General features: G+C 37.9%; 1 protein-coding gene, 1 long non-coding RNA gene and 1 other non-coding gene across 3 annotated transcripts in view; 2 read left to right on the forward strand and 1 right to left on the reverse strand.

Annotated features, from left to right (window-relative positions):
- The first annotated feature begins 6921 nt into the window (after positions 1–6921).
- Positions 6922–13296, forward strand: LOC124959905 (uncharacterized). The gene is made up of 3 exons (XR_007104005.1): positions 6922–7085; positions 11520–11623; positions 13178–13296. It is a non-coding gene; the product is annotated as an uncharacterized LOC124959905 (long non-coding RNA).
- Trnav-cac (transfer RNA valine (anticodon CAC)) lies at positions 7704–7777 on the reverse strand. The gene has a single exon. It is a non-coding gene; the product is annotated as a tRNA-Val (tRNA).
- A 1331-nt stretch (positions 13297–14627) lies between the features above and the next one.
- Positions 14628–19767, forward strand: part of Ccdc81 (coiled-coil domain containing 81) — a 44621-nt gene continuing 39481 nt past the window's right edge. The window contains exon 1 of the mRNA XM_047518375.1: positions 14628–14783. Within this exon, the coding sequence (XP_047374331.1) occupies positions 14705–14783 (79 nt within the window). The 5' untranslated portion in view covers positions 14628–14704. The remainder of the gene's footprint in view (positions 14784–19767) is intronic.

The following is a 19767-nucleotide window of genomic DNA, read 5'->3' on the forward strand; positions in this document are numbered from 1 at the left end:
AAATTGATCTGTTTAAATTGTGTATGTCCTCCTGATCCAGTTTGGGTGGATCTTATGTCTCTAAAAATTTGTCTTTGTCTTCGAGATTTTCTATTTTGTTAGAGTATAGATTTTCAAAGTAGCTTCTAATTGTGTTATGTATTTCAATGGTGTCTGTCATGATATTTCCTTTTTAATTATGAATTTCAGTAATTTGAGTTTTCTCTCTCCTTCTCTTCATTAGTGTGGCTAAGGGTTTATCTATTTTTTTTTTTTTTTACTTTTTCAAAGAACCAACTTTTTGTTTTGTCAATTTTTTGAATTGTTTCTTTTGTTTCATTGATTTCAGCTCTGATTTTTATTATTTCCTATCTTCTACTTTTGGTGTTGTCTGTTCTTCTTTTTCTAGGGCTTTGGGATGTAATGTTAGGTCATTTATTTATTGAGTTTTTATTATTTTCTTGAGTGCCTTCCATGCAATGAATTTTCCTCTTAGTACTGTTTTCATAGTATCCCAGAGATTTTGATATGTTGCTTCATAGTTCTCATTTACCTCTAAGAATTTTTTATCTCCTCCTGATATCTTCTGTTATCCATGCTCCTTTGAATAGCATATTATTTAATCTCCAGGTGTTGGAGTAATTTCTGTTTTTTATTTTATAATTGATTTCTAATTTCATTCCATTATGATCTGACAGAATACAAGGTAGTATCTATTTTTTTGTATTTAGTAAGGACTGCTTTGTGGCATAGCATATGATCTATTTTAGAGAAGGATCCATGAGCTGCTGAGAAGAAAGTGTATTTGCTCATTGATGGATGGAATATTCTTTTTTCTTTTTTCGCAGTGCAGGGGATTGAACCCAGGGCCTTGTGCTTGACAAGCAAGCACTCTACCAAACTGAACTATCTCCCCAACCCCTTGGATGGAATATTCTATATATGTCTGTTAAGTGTAAGTAATTGATTGTGTTACTGAGTTCTATGGTTTCTTTTTTCAGTTTTTGTTTGGAATATCTATCCTGTGATGAGAGAAGTGTGTTAGAGTCGCCCAGTATTATTCTGTTGTGATCTATTTGATTCCTGAAATTGAGAAGGATTTATTTGGCATACATAGATGCTCCATTGTTTGGGGCATAAATATTTACTATTGTTATGTCTTGTTGATTTATGGTTCCCTTAAGCAGTATGAAATGTCCTTCTTTATCCCTTCTAACTAACTTTGGCTTGAAGTCCACTTTATCTGAAATACGGATGGAAATCCTCACTCTTTTATTGAGTCTGTGTGTGTGGTAGGTTTTTTCCCATCCTTTCACCTTTAGTCTGTGGATGTCTTTTTCTGTGAGATGAGTCTCTTGAAGGCAGCATATTGTTGAATCTTTCTTTTTAATCCAATCTGCCAGTCTATGTCTTTTGATTAATGAGTTTAGGCCATTAACATTCAGGGTTGTTATTGAGATATGATTTGTATTCCTGGTCATTTTGGCTTATTTTTAGTTTTTCGCTTGTCTTGGTTTCTCCATTAATTGGCTTTCCTTTAAGGTAGTTCATCCCTTTGCTGATTTACATTGTTGTTTTCCATTTTCTCCTCATGGAATATTTTGCTAAGAATGTTCTGTAGGGCAGGCTTTCTATTTATAAATTATTTTAAGTTTTGTTTATCATGGAAGGATTTTATTTCATCCTCAAATCTGAAAGTTAGTTTTGCTGGGTATAAGATTCTTGGTTGGCAACCATGTTCTTTCAGAGCTTGAAATATATTGTTCCAGGTCCTTCTAGCTTTTAGGGTCTGGAATGAGAAATCTGCTGATACCTGTATTGGTTTCCCCCTATATGTAATTTGGTGTTTTTCTCTTGCAGTCTTTAAAATTCTATGTTTATTTTGAATGCTAGACATTTTCATTATTATGTGTCTTGGTGTGAATCTGTTGTAATTTTGTACACCTAATGTTCTGTAAGCCTCTTGTATTTGACTCTCCATTTCATTCCTCAGGTTTGGGAAATTTTCTGATATTATTTCATTGAATAGATTGTTCATCCCCTTTGCTTGTATCTCTGTGCCTTCCTCAATTCCAATAATTCTTAAATTTGGTCTTTTCATGATATCTTATAGTTTTTGGAAGTTCCATTCATGATTTCTTACCATCTTCTCTGTTGGGTCAACTTTATTTTCAAGATTAAATATTTTGTCTTCATTGTCTGAGGTTCTGTCTTTCAAGTGATCAAGTCTGTTGGTGATGCTTTCTATTGAGTTTTTTATTTGGTTTATTGTTTCCTTCATTTCAAGGATTTCTGTTTGTTTTTTTCCCCCCAGAATCTCTAGCTCTTTATTGAAGTGATCTTTTGTTTCACACCATTGCTCTTTTAGTTGTTTACTGGAGTGATTGTTCTTTGCTTGCATTTGCTCTCTTATCTCATCCTTTACTTTGTGGATTATTTTAATTATGTATATTCTGAACTCCTTTTCTGATATTTCTTCTACCATGCTGTCATTGGATTCTATTAATATAGAATCTTGGTTTCTTTGGAACACTTTCTTTCCTTGTTTTTTCATGTTGTTCATGTGTCTTCCCTTCTAGCAGTGCGGATCTGGGGTATTGCAGTTTCCCCACCTATAGGCTTATAGTGACCCTGCAGGTTTCCAAAACCTCTCTTTTAAGGGGGAGATCAATATTAGCAGCACCCAGTACAGACATTATGAAGCCCTAAACCAAATAGTCCCATAAAGATGTTAAGAGTATTATCATAATAAACAGAGAGAATGAGTTGGATTATTATTTACAGTATAACCAATAGATTTGCAATGAGGTCTACAGTTTCTAATGGGGGACAAAGAGGATGGGGAGAGGTGTAGGATATAACTGTTAGTGGAATAAGAAAAGAGTATATAGAGGTACTAGATCATAGGAAGTGTGAAAGTGGAATAAAAAGAGGTTGGTTGTTAGCATGATAAAAGGGAGAAAGAGGCTCTGAGGAAACAGGTAAACAAAAGGAAAATAGAGTGAGAAAGATAAAGAAATAGAAAAAATTTCAAAAAGGAGAAAAAAAAAACTACACTATAACAGTGATATACTATTCCTGCCTCTCAGTCTTCAGTAGCCTGATGCAAGAGAGGTACCTGACAATGAACTTCCAGTTTCCTGCAGGAATCTCAGGATAGGAGTCACCCCATCTATAGATGGCAGCTTCTGCTTCTGGGATAGTATAAGATGGCTGCACTGGCTTCCAAATGTGTTGGCAAATGGGGAGCAGCATCACACGGGTACCAAGTTCATGTGGGGCACTGGCAGGCTGACTGGGGGTCCTGAAAGTGGTGTGTGGGCAGGGGGGCCAAGGGTCCTGCAGGTCTTGGTTGTTGTCCCAAAATGGTGGCAGCCACATGTAACCAAACCTGTGGGTACTGTGACAATGGACTTCCAGGCAACTGCAGGGAGCAGGTTATCTGCTGATGGTCTGTGGGTGATCTGGAGGCTAACAGCAGTCCATCAGCAGGTGGACCTCAGGTGGTGGGTGATGGGTAGGTGAAAGGCGGGCAATGGGCAGGCAAGAGATGGGCAAGTAGCGGATGATAGGCAGCAGTCAGTGAGCTATCTGCATTCAAAAAGTAGGCGATATGCTGGCAGATAGTGGGTGATCATGGTGGACGAATGGGTAAGAAGCAGGGATCAATGAGCAGCAGAGAAGCCCTCTCAGAGAAACAGATTTTCCTCTGCTTGAATCCTGAATTATGGAGTGATAAGGAACGCAGCTTCCCTCTAATCCACCATTTTGAATTCTCTAAAAATGACTTTTTACAAAGGACATTATACTCTTGTGAGTTGATGTTTTTCCTAGAGAACTCAGCAGGTTTTCATTTTTTATTGGTTTTTATGTTAAACTCACAGAAGTTCAAAATTCTTTGTACCATTTGCATCGTGAAGTACAATTGTGTGTATATTCAAAGAGGCATTTTATACTTTAATAATATTACTTGGCTTTATGCCTGTTCTTTTTTCACTTTCTCAAGTGGTTTGCTTATCTGATGACATTATTAATAATGACATACTTAAGCACAACTGATCAGTTGGTCACAACTAGTCATTTTGTCAGAGCCTGACTTATAGACTCCATGACAAGTTTTAGTTTTTTTCCTTTTCCGTGGTGGTTGTTGTAAGAAACCCACGAAAACCATGCCGGATATGGGAAATCACATAAGGGAGTTTATTAAGCAAACAAAGTGTCTCCCTGCAGGGTAAGAGAGAAAATGAGAGGAAAAGAGAAAGGGCACATGATAGAGAGAGTGGAAAAGTCAGGAGGAGAGAGAAAGCAAGAGAAAAGATGGCGGGGGTGCTATCCCTAAGCAGTTGAATTTCACTGGGCTAACAGGGGACCAATAATGGAGAAGGATACTTGCAAGCTGACTGATGAACCAATAGCTAGCTAGGATGTTCACAGACTGACAAGTAGTTGGGAGGCAGGGAAATGGCTGCACCAAAAAGGGCTGGGAGAGCAGCTTTCAGACTGACAAGCTAGGTTGTGATGCAACGGAAAGGGCAGGGAGCAGCTTAGTATTACAGTTGTGATTTTTACTTTTTGTCTTCATGAACTTCATCAGATACCAGGTGAGTAATGAAGTTTATTCTGACCAAAAATGTGATGCCCTCAAGACTCAAATAACAAGAGCATTTGGATAAAGCTTAAGACAGAATGAATGAGTCTGGTGGCAGTCCCGTGGATATGCTCTGTTTATTTTCTAGGGTCACCTCTCTCATGGGCAGAGTCTCTTCTTTCTGAGAAAGGGATTGCCCAGGGAATCAGAAAGAATCGGCCCTATAGTCCCTCCTACAGTGAGGGAAGACCAGCCAACAACGAAGGAGTGGAGTTTTGCCTCCCTGTTCCAAGTAGATTCTTTCCTGTAAATACAGCCAGACTTTACTAGAACCTCAAGCTGTTCTCTAATAATGGCTCAAGCGAGTGCTTCCAAGTCATTTGGAGTCCACAAATGAAGCAGGTATCTGGGTTTTGGTCTGGTTTCTCCCTTGTCATATGTGAGAGCTGGGCAGGACCTCACTGCATAAGCCAGCAGATGGCAGGGTATCTCAGACATGATTCTCAATGCCTTCTTCTCTTTTAGGCAAGTCACCCTCAATCCCAGAATGCATTTTCAGCCCCTACTTCCTTGTGTATCTCATAAACTCTCCTGCCTGATATGCCCACTGGGTGTAGACATTTGTTCCCTCTGCTTTGTCTCCATTTGTCTCTGCAGAGAGAGCTTCTCAAAGACGTGGGTAGAGAAGGGTTGTCTGTTGCGTGCTTTCCAGCTGCAACTGTTTTCCTCCTACAGGAACAAAATCAATGTGCCATTATGAGGATTAGTTTCCATTCCAGGACTACGTGAGCTCATCTACATTAGAAAAGTCTAATCTTTCTATTGACATTTGTTCTTTTTCTGGTTTGCATTTCAAAGCATCCTCACATTAACTGCTTGAGCCACCTGGTAACTAAAGCTAGGATTTAAATATTTCTCTTTAATTCTTGTTAGATTTTGATAATGAGGTAGAAAGTTAAGATAGTCTCCTTTTATTCTACTTCACTAGTCCGGAAGTTCAGTTGTTTTGTAAACATATAAGCAAGCAAGGACATAGAAGCTGACTTTGTCTAAATTAAGCATAAGGGAGTTATCAGAAGACTATTGGGAAGCCCAGAGAATGATGGTGGCCAGGGAAATCAGACTTGGAAATGGGCTGGAATCAAAGGGGGCTGTTGAGGACTGGACATTAGGAATCTTCACAATTTTTTTTGCCTGGTGTGGTGGCACACACCTGTAATTCCAGTGACTTGGGAGGCTGAGGCAGGAGGATTGCAAGTTCAAAACCAGTCTCAGCAACTTAGCTAGACTTTGTCTCAAAATCAAAGAAGAAAAAAAAAAAAAAAAAAAAAAAGAAAGAAAGAAAGAAAAAGGAAAAACCAAAACAGGCTGGGAATGTGGCTCAGTTAAGTGCCCCTGGGTTCAGTTCCTGGTATCAAAACAAATAAACAAATAATAAAAAAAAAATCACCTTGGCAATTTTCTTTTTCTTTTTTTAAATATATTTTTTAAAGAAGAGAAACTTAAAAAAAAATGCCTTTATTATTTATTTATTTTTGTGTAGTGCCGAAGATCGAATCCAGTGTCTCATATGTGCTTTTACCACTAAGCTACAACCCCAGCCCCAATTTTCTTAAAATGGTGTTGTAAGGAGTGCATGCCATCCTTTATCCCTGCATGAATATCTTCCAGATTTTCCTGCTGTCTATATGTCACCAACTCAACAGCCTGAGACCCAGAATGAGCTTCTGACAACTGAGTTTGGGTCACATGCCTGGTCCCTGGTCTGGCTAAGTCAAGAAGGGCAAGGACCGTTTCCTTCAGCTTTGGGAAAGGCATGTGGTCACCAGGAATTACTGCCTTGTCTAGATCACACAAAACGTGGATGTGTGAATTCCAAAAGGAAATCTGGATGCTCTTAGGACATCCAAAACAAAATGAACACCAGCCACAACTGTTTTCAATGGGACAGTTGGAATGCAGGAGAAAGGGATTGAGAAGTAAGAGTAGAATGAATTGGGGTGGGTGAAAGAAAGGGGAGTGGGTAAAGGAGCAGGAAACATTCTCTCAATAAGAATTACTTTTGACAATAGATATATCTGTATACAAGTCATCATAGCTTTTTTCTCTAACACAATCTTAAAAGCTCTCTGCAGGCTCAGACGGCTTATCTTGGTGATCTAGAACAGTCACCCTCTTTTACCACCAGGTGGTGCTTTCCATTAGATAGGGTGGCATGGATCCTGAAGTTCCAAACACCGCATGTACGCAAAGCTTGGTTAACCATTGTTAGATAAATATTGAGAAATGTAAGCCCAGAGGAAGGTCACCTAACTTAGCTGTACAGAAAGCAGAGGAAGGTTTCCTAACAAGAACTGAGGCCTGGGTTAAGGACAGTATAGAGATTGGGAGGGGAATTTCAGTTTAAGAAAGAATCACTTTAAGGAGAAAGGCTTGGGAAAACACAGTGCCTTGCAAGTAATGAATTGAGAATGGAGAGAAGGAGAGTATTCCACGTGGAGGAAAGAGGATTAAAAAGGTGTGAAATGTGTATGTATAGATTTAAACTATGGATATTTGTTTTATTACTCATTTTGTTATTGGAATCATCTCAGTTCTGCATTCTATGACTTAACCTTAGAAGCATGGGCTCTCTGTTTGGAATAAGTGCTTTGGTTATATCTCTGGAAATTCCCACTACTTTCTTTAACCAATTTTTTTTTTTTTTTTGCGGTACTGGGGATCAAACTCAGTACGCTTGCGAGGCAAGCACTCTACCAGCTGAGCTTGCGCTTGCGAGGCAAGCACTCTACCAGCTGAGCTATCTCCCCAGCCCTTTAACCAATTCTTGTTCTCTAGTTTTCCCATTTTTTTTCTGTGTATCTGTTTTTTATTTCCTTTGTTCTCTTTTTCTGCCTTATTTTGGATTTTTAAAAATAACTCCATTTTATCTTCTTTGTTGGCTTATTTGCTATAAGTATTGGGACAAAAAGTTCCTGTGCTCTGGATGTATGTTTGTAACCCTTATAGCAAACCAGTAATATAGAAAAAGAAGAAAAATTGAGGCTCAGAAATATTAATATTTGATTTAGTCTTATAAATTTATGTTAATTTTAGGTTTAAATTCAAGTCTTTTTTTTTTTTTTTTTTTTTTTTTTTGTGGTGCTGGGAATTGAACCCAGGGCCTTGTGCTTGTGAGGCAAGCACTCTACCAACTGAGCTACATCCCCAGCCCTAAATTCAAGTCTTTTTAAAAATACATATTTTTTAGTTGTAGGTGGACACAATACCTTTTATGTGGTGCTGAGGATCTAACCCAGTGCCTCATATATTCTAGGTGAGCACTTTACCACTGAGTCACAACCCCAGCCCCTAAATTCAAATCTTTTAATATCAAATTCTTCTCTTTACTTTGTATGAAATGGAAGAAATGTGCAAAATGTAAGAGGGGCAGTTCAGGTGAGTATGACTTAAATATCAACTTTGTCTTCTATTCCTAGAGGTCTAATGTTTTATTTATGGGTATCATTAGCACATGTATTATTCATTGAGAACACATTTATTAAACATGGGAAAGCCCCATAGTATGAGTTTTATCCTGCAGAGTCCGGGCAGAATGTTGACAGTCTGCTACCTCTTACTTGACATGGTCTATTTTTAAATAGTCTAACTTGAAGAGTATTCCTATATTTCTTCTTTGGGAGATAATTCCTCAGCTTAGTCTAATAGCATTTCATTTTTCACATTAGTTACATTTACCTTTCTTTAATTGTGTTGCAAGAAAAACAAATGCATTTTTGTGGTTTCATTTGTCAAAAGTTTTTGAATAGCTATCACTCAACTGCATTAATCATTCTATGATGTTCAAACTCTTTAATATGAGAGAATAAAATGATAGTTAGGACATCCTTTTATTCAAGGTCTTCAGGAACTATTCCACACCTTCCAAATAAAGTCCAGATCCCTTTGTTGAGCATTCAGACCAATCACCCAGTCAGAAGTCATTTCCCTCCCCTTGTATCCTTCCCAAGACACTGTTTTCTTATCTTGAACACAACACTTAACATATATTTACCTTAAGGTTGCAGTGCATAGGTGTTAATTTATGTGGGTTCAAGTCTAAATGAAATCAAAACAGAATAATTTAAATAATTTTAACCAGTCAGAGAATCAGAACCCCCATACGAGTGATAGAGAACATGGAGTTTATTGCCGGTGTTAGCTCCTTACACAGCTATAGGACCTAGTTAAGACATTTATGTCTGGTGCTGGTCTCTGTGTCCAGTTTGGGGCCTTAAGTCAGCAGAGCCAACAGCCAGGAAGAAAGATGGTCGTAGTTTGGGAGAGAGTAAGGAAAGAGTAAAATTGGTGAGAATAGTCTAGAACTGAAAGGGAAAAAGTAGATCCTGTGAGGATAAATTGCAACCTGCCTCTGTTTCTCTGTACATCCAACCTCAGTGATATAAGTGACCTGCAGGATAAGGCAGTATCTTTGGCAATACTGTTGCTCACATACCTGATTCAGAATTTAGAGAATCAGTTTGAGATCTGGCAGGAGCTGCAGGCCAGGCTATAGGCCCATGCCTGCACAATCAACCAGCAGGTCAGTGACTAGTCAGTGATTTTCAGAGTATAAGAATGGCTGCTGCTTTACTTCTGTCTTCCAAATCTCACATTTCTCTTTGCCTAGAATGATACGGGGAAGGGAAATGCAGTGTCCTTCATCTTCGTTGACAGCACAAAGCCAGCACAAGTCCACTTCTGCGCATACATCCTTGAGTAAGCAAGGGATTAAGGATATGCATTGGTTTTATTTTCAATCTGCCTCAGTTTCCAAGTATGAGCATCTCACAGGGCTGAGTGCAATTCTACCATTTGAATTTTTCAAACAAGATTGCTTTCCTGAATACAACTCAACTGCTTCATTAAGTTTGACCTGAAAAAAAGTGATCTTCAGTTGGAGAGAAAGGCTGACTGTATTGAATTTATGAATGGAGAGATGTGGTATTCAGCATGGCACATTCCTGAGAAGGGAGTTTTAGAGTAGTTTTACTGTTAACCAATTTTCAATTTATACTTAGATTTTGGAACCCAATGCTGATTTTAGAAACTTCTGCAATAAATATTTGTTAAATGGTAAAATACGAACTGTGTACTTTTCACGTGTAAGAATTAAGTATATGTCTGCATTCCTTTTAGCCACTAACAAAGTGATTCAAATTAGGGACTCAGTGGTTAAATTTTTATTGCAAAATTTTAGTTTGGTGCTGCATAATGAATGTTATAATTTTAAAAAAATTTTAAATCGTTAATTAATTTGCAGGACTAGGGGTTGAATCCAGGTGTGCTTTTCCCCCGACCTACATCCCTATCTCTTTTAATTTCATTTTGGGCAGGGTCTTGCTAAATGGCCCAGGTTGACTTTGAAATTATGGCCCTTCTGCCTTATTTTCCCAAGTCAGGATTACAGATGTGAGCCATGGCACCCAGCTCAAATGTTTTATTTCAGTAGGTTTCCGACTTTCCTTAAGTATAAGTCACTAAATATTGTGTGCACCTTGGGGCTTGGGTAAAAGTGGCTGCCCATTCATTGTGGGGTTTGCAAGGCAAGTTGGGGCTTTCAGAAAAGTATGTGTACAATGAAGTGCTTTGGAAAACTACAGCCCTGTTTGCTTCCTTCAGTGTTGCCATAAATCCTTGCACTCTGCCTGTACCTCTATCTCTAATCTTTTGGTAAGTTATCTTAAATATTATTCAAGTAATTTATGTTCTTGGTAAACAGTAAATAAAGGAGAAAAGTGAACATCAATGTTCTTGGAACTCCTTTCCCTCTGTCCACAATTTCTCTAGCCTCCTTCACTCTCCTTTTTTCTAGCCTCTGTAACCACTATTCTACTTTCTACTTCAATAGAATCAACTTTTTAAGGTTTCCAAATATAAATGAGGACATGTGGATTTCTCTTTCTGTGCCTGGCTTATTTCCTTGTTCTTCAGTTCCATCCACGTTGTTGTAAATTATAAGATTTCATTCTTTTTTAAGATCGAATACTGTTCCATTGTGTATATACTCCATATTTTCTTTGTCCATTCATCCATTGATGGATGCCTCAGCTGGCCCCATATCTTGGCTATAGTAAATAGTGCTGCACTAAACATGAATGCAGGCATCTGTTTGCTATACTGATTTTATGTTTTAGTTATATCCCCAGTAGTGAGTTAGCTGACTATATGGTAGTTCTAATTTTAGTTTTTTAAGGAACCTGTATACTATTTTCCATAAGGCTATATTAATTTATACTCCCACCAACAGTGTATAAAATTTCTCCCTTTCTCTGAATCCTCATCAGCATTTGTTATTTTTTGTCTTTTTATCATAGCCATTCTGTCTGAGGTGAGATGATAGTTCACTGTGGTTTTGATTCGCATTTCCCTGACAATAAGTGATATTATTTTTTTGCATATACTTGTTTGTCACTTTGTACCAATTCTTTTGAGATTAAGCAGCCCCTTTAAAATGTATCACCATGTTTGAATCTACAATTTAACTTATTCCCATTGTTATGGGCTGGATCTGTCCCCCAAAGACTCACATGCTAAAGGCCTCGCCATCAGCCCGTGGTACTACTGGGAGGTGGTAGAACCTTTAGAAGATGGAGCCAAGTGGAAGAGGTTAAGTTATTGGAGCTTGCCTTTTAGGGGGATTTTGGGACCCCAGCCCCTTCCTCTTTCTCTTTTGTTTCCCAGCCGCCATGAGGGGAGTAGTTTTCTCCATCACATGCTTCTGCCATGATGTTCTTGGAAACTATAGACCCCAAACAAGAGGACATAGCGATCATGAACTGAAACCATGAACCAAAACAAATCTTTCCTCCTTATAAGTTGTGAATCTCAGGTAGTTTGTCACAATGACAGAAAGCTAACATCCCTGTGATGGTCATCTTAGATTAATTCTAAGATTTTCCATTCCAAACAGTGTTACACATATAAATATCTTTGTATGAATTGTGCAAGTATATCCAAAGAGCAAATTCTTCTCCATGGAATTGCAGTCCGTTTGAGCTTTGTCACCACTGGAAGGTAAGTATTTTCAAGATACGTAAGATTTACAGCTTCTTGGTAGTTGGTAGTAAACATGATTGTACATGTCTCCATAACCTCTTTTATCAAGAGACCTTTAAGAAAAGGAGAAAGGAATTAAAGAATAGTCTTTGTTTTTCCTATTTTTAGAGTCTTCTTTGCCATCTACAATTCACTAATAATTAGCATTGATAGCCATCTTCTGCAACCGAAGATAAACTTTCTGGAGACTAAAAGTGCTATCACTATATTTAATTCAAAATATAATCTATTATAAGAAACTAATGTAGTGTTATATTTCCATTATTATCTTAATATAGAACAATAATGCTTATATTGCCATAAAAATGAGCAGGCTTTCTCTGTAAAGGGGTGCATGCCTGAAATCCCAGTGACTCAGGAGGTTGAGGCAGGAGGGTTGCAAGTTCAAAGTCAATCTCAGCAACTTAGCAAGACTGTAAGCAATTTAGTGAGACCCTGTCTCAAAATAAAAAATGAAGAGGGCTGGGGATGTTGCTCAGTGGTTAAGGACCTCTGGGTTCAATCCCCTGCACTAAATAAATAAATAAATAAATAAATAAATAAAATTTAAAAAATTAGCTCTTTTGGTAAATACTCTCAAGACAATAATCAGAAAAGATTTTGTCCATGCTCTGTTGCTGATCCTTTTGACAATATTTTCTGCTTATTTCTTCAAAGGATTTGAGAAAGTGTACTGTGACATCACAAGTGTTTCAAGACCAAACACTATCAACATACTATAAGACAAAAGTTACATTTTGAAAGGGGGAGAGTGGGAGGAAATTAGATTACCTAGAAACTAATTTGAGTAAAGCTCAAACCTTAGTTCTGATCTTCTTAACCAAGGTAGAGAAAGTGCCTGAGTTATAGTTTGCATTTTCTATCACAGAAGTTCTTAGTCCTATTAGACCCAGTGATTATTTTTTATTAAAACATTTTAATGACTTTTTATTATCCTGAAATTAGGTTTATGGGCAATACAGTTTATCTATCCATGCTATTTAAAGATGAACATAAAACCATAACTCTAGCACAATAAATTAAAGGTTATATATATATATATAACCTATATATTATATATATAATATAATAATATATATTATATATATTACAATATATATATATATTGTAATATATATATATATTACAATATATATATATATGTCATCATGTATTTGTCCAAGCATGTATACTGGGAAGCATAATGATGTCACCACAAGCTTATATCTACAGAAGAATGCTTATGAATACAACAGCTACAAATGCAGCCTTGTTTGGGTGTGTAAGCTACTGAGCCACCACCAGCCTCATCGAAGATGATGATACAATTTTCCTAAATAATGGAGAACTTGGATTTCAAGTTCCTAGAAAATTAAGTAATATTGAAATTTTGAGCAAAAACTGTGTTAACATGAAAACCTGATGTTTCCTAGGCTGTAAAGCAGTCTTTTTTGTTTTTTGTTTTTCCTTACATGGAAGCGTGATGAAAAGTTTTAAAATGGTGGAGAATGTGGAACAATCTTTATTGTGTAGGCCTTTCTTGCTCATTGCAGGTGATCCACCGTTCCTGGTCTCAGTCCACACTGTCTACCAGCAGTTCCTCCCTCCTGCCTTCATAACAATTAATTTGGAAATCTTCTTGGTGTTATCTATTAAAATTGGTTGCGTGCATTTTCTTTGACCCACCAATCTACCAGTTGTATACACATCAATGATGAGTACATATATCCATCCAAAGTTTTGTATGAGAATGTTTGCAGCAGCATTATTCCTAATAGCCCCAGATGGAAACAACTCAGATGCCTCTCAACTGTGGAATTAATAAATTGTACCTATTCACACAAAGAAATAATATGAAAAGTGAAAATGAACAAATTGCTACCACAAAAACTATGAATGAGTCTTACAATGTAAGTGACAGAGCCAGACACAAAACAGTACCTACTCTATGATTTCCAGAGTACAAATGCTGGCAAAGCCAATCTATACTCTTTGTTGGGATAATGATCGGAGGACAAAATGGAAGTGCATTTCTAAGATACTGATAGCACTCTATATCTTCACCAGGATAGGTTGTACATGGGTATGTTTACTGTGGTACCAGCAGAATCAAGAGCATAAACACAATTCTTCAGGAAGAGATTTGTGACATGGATAGGGAAGGGAAATAATAGGGAATTTAAAAAGAAAAAAGCTAACTCCTTCTTCCTCAGTTCTCCAACTTTCTATTTCCTAAGAGGGGAGCCTAGCAAAAACCCAAACCAAGAAACAAATTCCAGTTCAAACTCAAGCCCTTGAACAGATCTGGCAACTCGAATGCACATCGCTTTTGATAGGAGGAATTCCCAGATTTGTCCAAGTTGGTTAAGAAACTGAACACCTTAGCCATCCAGTCTCTTCGCTGTCCGGGTAAGAAAGGGAAGAAAAAGTTAAAATTAAGTTTCTTGGGCTGGGGATATAGCTCTGTTGGTGGAGTGCTTCCTTCTAAAGCACAAGGCCCTGGGTTCAATCCCCAGCACAGCATTTAAAAAAAAAAAAATTAAGTTTCTTTCCAATTTGGCCTCCTTGAGCTCCGGAATTACCGGGGCAACGTGGGGGCCCCCAGCTCAGGCTAGGGGGCGGGGCCAAGTCCGAGCGCCCAGGCCCCCGCTAACGAGCGCGCCTTTGTCAGGCCCTAGCAACGCGCCGGCCGTCGCCTCTGCCGGGCCTCTTCCTCTCCAGGCTCCCGCCCACCCTCTGACTGTGGCTGTCACTGTCCGGGTGGGCGCGGATTCGCACACCCGGGTCTCAGCGCTGGACTACTTTCCTGCGTACTGCAGTAGGAGCGGCGTGAGAGTCAGATCAGGGGGCAGAGACGGCGAGAAGGAAAGATTAAGTTGGTGTAAAGAAAAGGAATCAACCGAGTTCAAGATTTTGGAAATTTTTATTTTTAAAGCACATCCTAAGCTCCGGGGAGAAAGGGCTGGAGGGTGGGAAAATCACTTTGGTGCAAACTCCATATAAGGAAGGAAGAAAAGATACCCATCAAGAGCCCAGTACCGAGTTGACTGGGTACTGAAGATGTTGGACACGATCGTTCCTGCTCTTCAGGACCTGAGCAGGCAGGTGCTGCCCACGTTGCCCTCGCTGAGCCAGGAGGGTAAGCGGCTTGGGGTGGGGGCTCTGAAGACTGGACCTTCACCTGCTTTGGGGCGTGGGGTGGTAGTTTAGGTGGAATACTTATTTTTCTATTCCCTGGCTCCAGCCCGACTTGGCGTGGCTAGGTTACTTTGTCAACTAGCTAGTCATCACATCGGCCAGGGTTGGATGACTGGAGGCAGTTTTTTTTTTTTTTTTTTTTTTTTTTTAAATTGACTTTCTTAAGCAGGGGAAGGAGGCAGCTGAAGGTTTTGATTAAACGAGATAATACATATTCAGTGTTTAACTAGTGGACTAGCACAAACAAATGCTAGATAAAAACAACCATCTCATTTCACCTACTGGGGTAGATGGAAGCCCTTGTGGCTACCTAGGGAAAAATGTAGAGCAAACACAGGAACCTTAGATGGCTCCTTTTCAGAGTTCATGCAAAGGCACAGTTGCTTTTGCTGTCCTTGACATCTTGTAATTGTGTTAAAGAAAATGAGATGATCATTAAAAAAAAAAAAAAAAAAATACTGGATAAGTGTTTGCAAAGGGACCTGTGCAGCTTTTCATAGAAGACTCACCAACCTTGGTTAGTAGTAACACAGTCTGTTTCTACCATAGTTTCTTAGTCTTCCCAAAGTAGACTGTGTGATCTCTATATAAGCCATAGGAGTCCTTTGGAAGAAAGGTCCCCCAGAAATGGAAGCTATTATTATCAAACCAGTGTAACTTAGAAATGTTGTCTAGGTTTTAACCAAATCTTGGGAGACACAATAAATATTAATGAATGCCTCTTCTTTCTCTTCTCCTGAATCTCTCCTAATTTTTCCTGTCAAAATAATTTTAAGAGAAGTATTAAAGATAATGGTTTTTGGACTTAAAATATTTGCCATATTTATAAATTATATATATATGTATACACTTTTTTGAAATCCTATTTATGTGCTGAGCACTAAAGAACTGATGTTGATGAATAACCTTGAAATTTACAATCTAATGAGGAAGGTACACATTAATCAAATAATCACACAAATAAATTTAAATTTACATTTGAGCAAAGTGCTATCAAGGAGGAGATAGATGTATAAGTCCCCCCACCCCAGTTCTGGGGATTGAACCCAGAACCTTGCACATGCTAGACAAGTACTGTGCCACTGTGCTGCTCGTTTACTCCTCCAGCTCTAAATCTTTTAAGTCTTTTTTAAAAAATAGCTTTCAGTATGCAGTAAATTTAAGAGGAAGTTACAGAGGTATCTCCCACCTGCTTTGTCCCCATGCATGTATAGTTTCCCAGGTTATCATTATCCCCTCCCAGAGTGGTACAGTTGTTTTAAAACTGATGAGCCTACATTGGTATATCATAATCAGGTTCGGTCTTGGTGTTGTACATTCTGTGGGTTTAGACAAATGTAAGATGACTTGTATCCATCATTATAGTGTCACACAGAGGCTTCCCACTGACCTCAAAGTCCTCTGTGTTCCGCCTATTCATCCCTACCCCAATCTCCAACCCATGGCGCCCACTGATCTTTCTACTGTTTCCATAGTTTTGCCCTTTTCAGAATGTCATATAGTTGAAGTTATATAGTATGTAGCCTTTTAAGACTGGCTTCTTTCATTTAGTAATATACATTTAAATTCCCTTCATATCTTTTCATGGCTTAATAGCTCATTTTGTTTTAGTATTGAATAATATTTGATTACCTAAATGCAGTACAGTTTATCCATTTGACAATCGAAGGGCATCTTGGTTGCTTCCATGTTTTGGCAACTATAAAACATCTAGTGTGTAGGATTTTGTGTGGATGTAAGTTTTCAGTTCATTCAGGTAAATACCAAGGAGCATGATTGCTAAAATATTTGGTAAGAGGATAAAAAATTGCCAGAATGACTTCCAAAGTGTTTGTACCATGTTGCATTCCAACATTAATTAGTTTAAAATTTCTGTTGTTCCACATCAGTGCCAGAATTTGTTATCACAGCATTCTAGATTTAGGTTATTCTATTAGGTGTGTGTAGTAGTGGCTCATTTTCTTTTTGTTTGTTTGTACTGGGGATTTAACCCAGTAGCTCTTTACCGCTGAATTACATCTCCAGTCCTTTTTGTTTTTTATTTTGAGGCAAGATCTCATAAAGTTGCTTAGGTCCTCACTAAATTGCTGAGGGCCTTGCTAATTTGCTGTCCTGCTGTCCCATTCTCCCACGTCCCTGGGATTATAGATGTGTGCCACCTCATCCAGCTGGTTCTGTGGCGGGGACTATTTCTGCCATGCTGCTTGACAAGGTCCCAGCCTGGGGAAGGGCTTGGCAAGGCCACCGTTCCAGGAAACTGCCGCTGTCATCTCTCCTAGGGATTGGGTGTTTTCTTGTAATTATCATACCTATAACTATGCAACTGCAAATCATATTCCCTGGATTGTTGTGATAAGAATTTAACATCAATGAGTCTGCGGAGCTTGGGGGAGGATGAGGAATGCTTTAAAAAATGTACCAATGTCACACATAAGTTTGTAAGTATAGAGTTTGAGGGGTTCTTCAGAAAGCTACAGTTACAGGAATTGCTTGCTCCTATGCTGACCACACCTGCCCTACTTAATGCTTTACCAGCAAAACAACCTGACAAACAAAACAGGAGACTTGTTGTCCCCACAGTGCAAGGACCGCCCAATTTAGCTTACAAGATTAGGGGATGTTTGTGGTATCCACCTAGATGGAATTAAGTGAGTAAGTTTAAGGACCCACCTCCCACAGGAGTGTACAATGAAAATGGTGAATGAATAACTAATATTAATGGTCTATGGACAAATGTCCAATATTTGTCCTTCCTTCAAAGGCTTGGCCTTCAAGGGCCACCCTGGAAATATAGGACTAAAGAACAAAGAAACAGCATACGCAAACAACTAGAAAAATATTATCTTAAGATCAAATGCCCTCACTGCATGTTAACTAGTTATGAGTAGTTTATGCTGGTGTAGGTCTCACATATGTATTACATTAGGTAGAGGATAAGTCAATGACATAAAGAATAATAGGATAAAATTAAGCACTCACAATGATTGTTTGGCAGTAAATAACCTAACAGTCTTAACTAAGCTTGTTTAGGTAATAGAGTAGACCTTTAAGGTTAAATCAAAAACAATAATATGAACTAAAGATTAAGTGCATGTTTTGCTTAGCAGTTCAGTAAAATTAGCTTAAAACAAAATAGAGTCATTATGCTGACAATAGGTCTGACACCAAAGGGTAAACAAAGGCCAGTAGGATGAGAAGAAGAAAATATCTTTCCCTGTAATATGCTTATGTGAGTAACTTTAAGTAAATATAGAGAGTTGACCTTAAGGTACCTGCTATGTGTTAGACACCTGCTGGAAAGTGTGGTTAATGATGAATCTTGTGGTAATTTCTCTATAACTCGTATCTTGTTTAATCCTGCTCTACTTAATACTATAAAAGAAGAGTTAAAATAAACCTGAGCCGCACTTGCTTCAAGTTGCTCCAGGGGTTCCTGTCGTTCCTCTGTGTCGACTCCACCCATCCTTCCAGAACCTCGAGTTGCTGGGACTGACTCCTGGCAGTTCTGTCCATTTCTGATAGAAGGGATTCAAAATCTCCAACCATGAAAATGGATTTGTCTTTTGCTCCTTACAATTCTTTTAGTTTTTGCCTCATATAATTTGATGTTCTGTTGTTAGGAACGTGCTTATTAAGGATTGCTGTATCTTCTTGAATGATTGACCTCATTATTATATATTATTATATATTATATATATATTATATAATATCCCTTATAGCTTTCTTAGGTTTGAAATCTTCTTGTCTGAAATTAATAGTTACTTTTTATTTTTTTCTGATTGGTGTTAGCCTGATCTATTTTTCTCTATCCATTTACTTTTTTTTTTTTGACTCAGCACTATTTTATTTTTATTTTTTCTTTTTAGATAGACATGGCAGTAGAGTATATTTTGACATATCATATATACTATGCATTTACTTTTAATCTATGTCTTTAAAGTGGGTTTCTTATAAACAAGGATCCTGATTTTGGGCAAGTTGAAGGGCCTTTGTGAGCTGCCAAGTAGGTAGTTGGATAGAATACACAAGTTCAGAAACTTAAAGAGGGGCTTGGGGAATCTGGGCTTATAAACAAACATTTGGGAATAATCATGAATGTGAATGCTTCAGCAGAACATATAAAGGGGAGGAAGCTTAGTGTCATATTTTGAAAACCTTCATCATTTAATGGATCATCGTTGAGGAGGATAAGCCTGCAAAGTAGACTGAGAAGAAATAGCCAGAGAGATAGGAGGAAACTCAGGAGAGAGTATGTCATAAAAGTCAAAAGCAGCTTTGCTTAAAGGAAGGGAGTGATCAACAGTGTCAGACCTGGTGGAGGGGATCAGAAAAGATGAACAATCAACTAGTGGTGACTTCAGCAAGGGCTTTGTTGGATGAATGACAGCTGAAATCAAATATCTGTTTATAATATTTCACAAATGGTGTATTATAAAGAGAGGAGGATAAACTGTAAGCCTCAGCAAAATATGAATGAACTTCATCATTGCATATGTTTTTCATTGTGTATTACAGCTGCTTCTGTGTTTCACCAAAGTTCAATTTTATGTAATTATAGTGCTTAAAAGGCCCTGTTATGATTTTATAGATTTGAACTGAGTGAAACCATTAATTCCACAGAGGCAGGAAGGCTTAGGCCTAACATGCAGCATATGACTCTTTCCTTTGCACTATGCTCTGGGACATAGTACTTAATATTATTGAATATTCTGTTCTGTTTTTACATCAGTATTTTAATTTTAGAAGATGGATCATATTTTAATTTTTGATATTTTTAATTTTTTGATATTAAGATCTGCTTCTGGCAAATGTTATTTTTCAATGTATATAATGAATGCTTAGTCCATTTTTATAGTGATAAGATACTTGTCATTGTGCTTGAAAATAAACCAGTTTGAGTTCATAAAATGTGTAGAATTTGAAGT

The sequence above is a fragment of the Sciurus carolinensis genome, chromosome 11 (assembly GCF_902686445.1).
Source record: "Sciurus carolinensis chromosome 11, mSciCar1.2, whole genome shotgun sequence".
NCBI lineage: Eukaryota > Metazoa > Chordata > Mammalia > Rodentia > Sciuridae > Sciurus > Sciurus carolinensis.